We start from the raw sequence: 6,971 nt of genomic DNA, 5'->3' as shown, positions 1-6,971 counted from the left end.
AAAAAATAAATCCAAACAAAAGACAGTAAATACAAATACAAGATCAAACTAAAGGAAGATAATAAAAGTAAATTTAAAAAAGTATAGAATACCGGTATATTACATTACTACAAGAGCACTATCTATCTACGTTCACAAAGCTTTAAAAATAAATTAAATGAAAATGTATACAAATAATTGATACAGAGAGTAATGGTGTAGGTTGGGCCAAGTCTTCAGACATCTTCATCTCTCCTCCACGTTCTCTTCCACTCTCATTTGCTTTTGTACTTCCTAAAGAGGGCATACAGGACCTTCAAGGTGGATGTCACATCCTGAGAGACGATATCTATTGGAGACAGAGACTCATTTACAGATGATCTACTACAGTATGTATCATCAACCATTGGAACATTGATATTTAGAGTGGGTTGCTTTTACCAATATTGGCAGAAAACTAATACAGAAATGCATCTAAGTAACCATAAATGCGGGCCAAAAACATTATTAGATTCAATCCAATTAATATTTACCCGGCGAGAGATAACACAATATCACTCTTCCTTGCATGATGCGCTTATTAAATGAATGAATGCTCTATTAAGATCGACTCCACCGCTAGCTAACCTAATTAATGCACACAGTGTGTGCTTGTAGACCTTGAGCAGTGGGATTTCGTATTCCATCAGAGAGATTACTCTGTAATTAAAAGGACTCTAAAAACTAATTAAATTAGTCAGTTGCTCCTGGGTTAAACGAATTGTGCCAGTCCAATCATTAACAGTTACGAAGCTTTATTTTTAAATGACAGGTTAGGCTAGAAGGCAAATTATGCTACTGCTTTAATTATCAAAGAAAGTACATGGCCTAAACTGAGCATCTTAATCCAAAATATTAGTCAGTAATCATACTGTTGGGATCCAAAGCAGAAATGAGAAAATATGTGTGAACACACATCACAGAGCCTCTTGTCAGCTTCACGTAGCATTATGGTTATGAAAGGTTAAGTCTCTCTGTCCATCAACAGCCGATGTCACTCATTCTTCCCTTGAGAGCGGTAGTTTCTCCCTGAGAGAAGCTCTCTAAATGAACGATTATGACCTCAGACTGAGCATATCATCCAGAGAGGTACTCACTTACCTGGTTTAATATTCATATTCATATTCCATGGAAATTCCATTTCTCCCTCCAATCTCTCCGTCCTTCAACCAAATTCATTTTCACACACTCAGTAACGGGCTTTAACTCAAACTATCGGCACAAATCGGTTCTCCCACTTGACGTACAGTATGATCAATCTGTGACACACCGCTGTCACCCAGATAAATGCTTTTGATACAAGAAATCATCGGAATTAGCTTGACATTACTGTCATTACTGTCTCTGAGCTGCTGTTCTCTGCTGTGAAAATTGCTGCCGAGCGCATTCCTGCTCACATTCCCATTTCAGAGATCAATTTCTGTGTGGCTGTGATATTTTTACGCTCCTTTTTTTCAAAGTGCATTTTGAAAAGACCCATTTAGCTCAGGGTTGGTGTGACAACATTCATTAACTCTCAGTTGGAATACAGAGGTTCAACATTGTTATCTTGAGGGTCAACATTGCTCCCTTGAGGGTCAACATTGTTACCTTGAGGGTCGACATCAGACAGGTGATGCTCATCCATGTCATTCAGGAGGTCCATGGCCAGGGTCACATTGTGGAGCTAGACCAAAGAGAGAGACACGTCATCCGCGGCAGAGCACGACACCACACCACTCGAAAGGACTAATAACGTGGCCACACAGATGCCCTCCCGTGGCATTATGGTCCCATTGGAGTGCGTTCAATAATATAACACATATTGTGAATTCTACCCTTCTCTAGATGGATTTCTAAATAATAAACCAAATATCAACCTTACAGTAGAAGTGCAGAATCCTATAAAGAATCCCTTTATACCAGGTCATATTAACCATTAAGTTATACAAGTTCTAGATAATAATAATTTTGCCATTTAGCAGACGCTTTTATCCAAAGCGACTTACAATTACGAATTACAGGGACATTCCCCCTGGAGTAACTGAGGGCTAAGTGCCTTACTCAAGGGCACACTAGTAGTGGTGTGGTTTCAGGCGGGATTTGAACTCACAACCTTCCGATCACAAGTCCAACTCACTATCCACTAGACCACCACTACCACTACTAAGTTCTAGATCATACCATCTCAGTGTTACTGACAGGGGTCAGTAGTTATAGATCATACCATCTCAGTGTTACTGACAGGGGTCAGGTTGAAGTCAGAGAGTGGGACAAAGAACCCCTCCAACTGTCCAATCAGCAAGAGCAGAATCACACCATCTGCAAACTGGACAAGAATAGAAAGAACAAGAACACCAGGGGGGTATTCCACGTACGTTGATTAGTATATATTCACGATTAAAAGGAAAGCCTCGTTCAGGCAACTCTCGATTGGGATTCAAGCCTCAAGTGATTCCTCAAATGAGAATCAGGCCTGTGTCATCAATGTTCATGAGTCCAAGCTTACCTGTTTCTCCATGTCTATCACCTGTAGTCCTAGGCTTGACATGTTCTGGTTGACAAAGTGCATAATAGCCTGAAATAAATGATGATATATTTAAACAATGTTACATGCAGTATGGTATACATCAAACAGAGTAAGAGTTTTAAAAGTGTTCAAGGGCATTCATTGGTTCAATCCATCTATTCAATTCAGTTGCACAATGCCTTGCGTACTGTACAAACGAGAATTGCTCAACGGAACATCAACGGTTCTGTTGACTTCAGTATTATCATTACTTGCAAGTTATTTGTGAAATATGAGAGGAATCTTTCTCCATCACCTTCTTCACAGTGTTGACCTTCTGAGAGTCCAGGGTCAGCAGCTGATCAATAGGATCCTCCTCTGTGATAAGAGATATGAAATGACTGTTAGTCCTTGCACAGTACTGGATGGACTACTTCAAAAGGTGTGACATTGCCTCGACCCCAAAAGTCTGACTCACTGTTTGAACTGCTCTGTGAGTCTGCAGAAGAGTCGCTGTAGAGATAGCAAACATATTGTATTTATTTCGGATTCTCTGATTCTCTGAGTCAATTCACTGTGGTGAAATAAAGGTAAATTATAATCAGAGTGAATTGGCCAACCTTTCATCTGTGAGGATCTCCATTTGTTTGTCAGATTTGATTCCACTTTTGTTGACCTGTGTGTAACAAGGGGGCGGGGGGGGGGGAGAAATCTTTTTAAGGAGGGGTGTTTGAAAGTGATTTTTCAGATAGAGAACACAAAAGAGAATACAGAATACAAAGGTAATTTTCCAAACTCACCTCCACTAGAAGGACCTCCACACTGACTTTCGCAGGTAGATTCAGACTGGGTTGGAAGCACCTCACCATGGCAACCAGCAGATGAAGAGTGGCCAGTAAGTCTTTGTTGTGGATAACTGACAGGGAGAATGGAGAGAACTAGGAATCAACCTGCTGTGACATGAAAGCCAATCTTATTGGCACAAGAAAACAAAAATAATCTCCACCACCGATGATTAACATCGCACCCTGTAGCCATTTCCCCCCCCAGAAATAATCCCTCTCAGTTGGTGTGAGGAAACCAGCAGCACACCAGGGTAAGCTTCAAATCCCATTGAGATTTCAACAAACAAATATGCATCAGAAGCCATTAAGTCAGCGATGTTTGGTTTGTTTTCTCATCGTTGAGGGAAGGTCGTGAGTATGACTCACGTTTCACGCTCCACTTGTTGAGAGCGCTGTCTTCCTGCAGTCCCAGTTTCTCATTCAGAGTCTTGAGGACGGCCTCGAGCTTGCGTGTCTGAGCGAGGGTGCTCAGGGCTATCTCCTCCACAGACAGGTGCACACCTGCTAACGTGCCTACCAGCACAAGCACATACACACAGACAAGTTACAGCTGACACATCACCTCAGTCGTGACTGATTCATTAATTGGGAAATCCTTCCACTCTATCATTTTCCAGTCGATATGGAGAATAGTGGCTGTTGTAAAATGATAGTATCAAATACTCCAATCACAGTTCTGTGTAGGGACACTTTTACTGATGTGCTTCTAGTTTGTTTGTGTGTGTGTGGGTGTGGGTCAAATCATATGCACATGTGATTTGATTTGATTCATCATATGCACAGGATACAGCAGTAAACAGTACAATGAAATGGTTTACATGAGCTACCCTTTCAACACTGCAGTGAAATACAAGGATAGGAATGAAATCTAACAGTAACAACAATGCAATACACAATCAATAGTACTAACAGGTGTAAGACTTGTAGCCTACAGCTGATATTGTTTTTTTTCCAGAAACCTCCGTCTTCGATAATGCACCAGTAATCAGTGTAATTTGATTTTTCCAGAGCAAAATATACACATTTATGGATTTTCATGAACGGATAAACATGTTTTCTGTTACGGGAGTGCCTTCTGAAGTGGCTGAATTTAGCAAAGTAACGTTAGCAATAGGGATGTTGACTGAACAAGACAGTTATTCGGCATAAGGAGTCACACAGTAAGATAATATTTACCTATCATTTATTCAGTTAATATGGCTATCAGAGTAAGACGTTCTAGTTAATTTGTGTGCATAGTTCCAATCAACCGTAGCATGGAAGACATGACACGAGCGTGTTTACTCTCAGAAGAGAGAATAATTTACCACTTTGATAGTTCGTCTTGGGAGGGGGAGGGCTGTAGGCTAATAAACCATTACTGGAACTATTTTCACAGTGAGTATAACTGAGTGTAACAACAATAATTACTCGGATGATCAAACTGTCACAAGGTAGATTGAACAGCAAAATCACTGATATCAATGCAGTGCACCGAACATGGGGATATTTTCATTTGACATGAAGTTTGCACATCAAATAAATAGTTTCTCTATATATCAATGGAGATCATTGCAGGTCATTATTGAGATATGGATGTTTGCCTAATCAGCATTAAGAGCATCTTTTTTCAATTGTTTTCTTATGAAAACCAATATATTTGAGTTCCTTTTTTAGCAGAATTTTGCCCCCTCATAAATCGGCATTGGACACAACAATCTAGTATCGGTCAGGCTCTAATAACGTGTGTGTGTGTGTGTGTGTGTGTGTGTGTGTGTGTGTGTGTGTCTGTGTGTGTCTCACCCAAGAGGTGATGGAGCACTAGTCCATCAAAGAGGTCCTCTTCTAGACTCTGCACTATGATGTGCTCCTCCTTTAAAGAGTCGTTGATCCAGTAAATCAAGACCTTCAGGGTTCACCATAGGGACATTTTTGGAAGGTTAGTGGCTGAGTGTTAAGTGTGAGTGTTAATACCTATAGCTGTCAGTCAGCTGGGGTTGACTAGGGGCTTAGTAGTCTTACCTCTTTCAGCTTTTCAAGTTTGGGGTCTTTTACAGATGTCGGCTGAATGATTTTTCTCCTCTCACCTGTGCCACCAAGCAAAAAACACTGCTCGTCAACCATTTGGGAGGCGAAACTAATCCAAACAGATGATCTAATGATGATCTAATTCGGTTAAAATGAGATGCCTTGATGAAGGTTAGGTGTCATTTTGTGTCAAGACCGACTTGGATGAAAACTTACCCAGGGAAAATTCAGCGTACACAGGGTCTTTCTCCTGCTGCATGTCAAAGCAACTACCCTCCATCTCTCCTTCGTTTAGCAAGAAATTCACCTCTGAGTCCCTGAAATGACAGCTCCTGAAACCAGTGTACGGTGTCAATAACCGTCAATTTTAATAGCATTAAGTGCCATTTTACTGTAAACCTTTGATGAAGGAAACTGAGGCAGTTCAAATGTTTAGTTTGACCATTTCCTTCTATGGGAGCTCATTCATGCCTCATGCCTAAGCTAAGCACACAACATTTATCTTAGCAAACTGTAGCCCAATAACCCCAGTGTACAACTTCATGTAGTCACACTACAACTCTGCATACAATTGTATGTCTGGATACTTTTTTTGCATTATTGGTCTCAAATGTAAAAAAACAAACCAAAAAAACAGTAATGTAATTGGGATGCAATGTGACCAACTGTGTCAAACTGTCTTCCCAAAATACTATGTAGCTGCACATCTTTGTGTGTGCTATTGTGTACACAACTCTCCCTGAGATTGACACAAACTTTTAGCAGAGTCGTTACAAAAGTATTTTTTGGTGAATAATCTTACCTTCAGTGCAGTTTAGCAGCAAATAGACAGAATAGGGGAACTGAATTTTGCTTCCTGTCAATACTGAAAACGTCAAAATCACAGAACAAGAAAGAGAAATTCAGACCAATCTGACAGGATGTTCTCCAAAAATCATTCATGTATCATTAAAGGCTTTCAAAAATAGAACTTCAAATCTATATACTGTTGTGTTCTACGTGAGCAGGGACCAAATGGGGGATACAAACGAGGTGACGAGAGGAAGTGGCTGTGAAGAAATGAGAACTTCCTCTTTTCATCACCATGGTTTCATTTCACTCAAAGTGTTTTTTGATGAGATCAGCCATTCAGCCGTTGTATGCAACCTCATGGTTTGGGACTCAATAGTTCACATAGAACAGGATGAGAAAAAAAGTAAGGACACTTCACTTAATAGTCACTTCCCTTTGAGCAAAATGCATTGTAGCAAACATCTCAAGAGGCACAAACACACATGGACACCTTATAGCCCCATGGCACTCTGCAACCCCTTCCTTATACATTTCCGTTTGAGGCTAGCTGTATCAATTTATTGCAGTCTGGCCTCAAGCACTCTCATATCCTCAACAGAGAGAGAGAGCATACTGTATGGGCACGATCTCTACGTCAAAGGAGAAGCAAAAACAACAACAACACCCAGTTTTGTCACAGAGAGAAGAGGGAAATTTGAGAAAAGTGGAAGTAACCATGGTAACCAAGAGAATAGACAAGAAAAAGTCCTAAAATAAACCCATAATTCCTTTGGTTTAACTTAAACCATAGAAGCTTCAGGAAGCCACTATTGTTGTGATCA

The 6,971-nt window shown here is 40.4% G+C and overlaps 1 protein-coding gene across 1 annotated transcript; it reads right to left on the bottom strand.

Annotated features, from left to right (window-relative positions):
• Nucleotides 1-254: 254 nt before the first annotated feature.
• Nucleotides 255-5,680, bottom strand: parvg (parvin, gamma; the record flags this gene model as incomplete). The annotated part of the gene is made up of 12 exons (XM_080544669.1): nt 5,575-5,680; nt 5,353-5,417; nt 5,134-5,236; nt 3,718-3,864; nt 3,307-3,422; nt 3,127-3,182; nt 2,985-3,019; nt 2,823-2,884; nt 2,507-2,575; nt 2,225-2,326; nt 1,609-1,684; nt 255-328 (listed from the first exon to the last, which is right to left on the bottom strand). The coding sequence occupies exons 1-12, from the start codon at nt 5,636-5,638 to the stop codon at nt 255-257; spliced, it is 969 nt and encodes a 322-aa protein (XP_080400795.1). The 5' UTR covers nt 5,639-5,680.
• Nucleotides 5,681-6,971: the final 1,291 nt, after the last annotated feature.

This window comes from Nansenia antarctica, assembly GCF_963989245.1.
Source record: "Nansenia antarctica genome assembly, chromosome: 14".
Lineage (NCBI taxonomy): Eukaryota > Metazoa > Chordata > Actinopteri > Argentiniformes > Microstomatidae > Nansenia > Nansenia antarctica.
The sequence above is the reverse complement of the archived record's forward strand: the minus strand, read 5'-3'. Positions and strand labels throughout refer to the sequence as shown.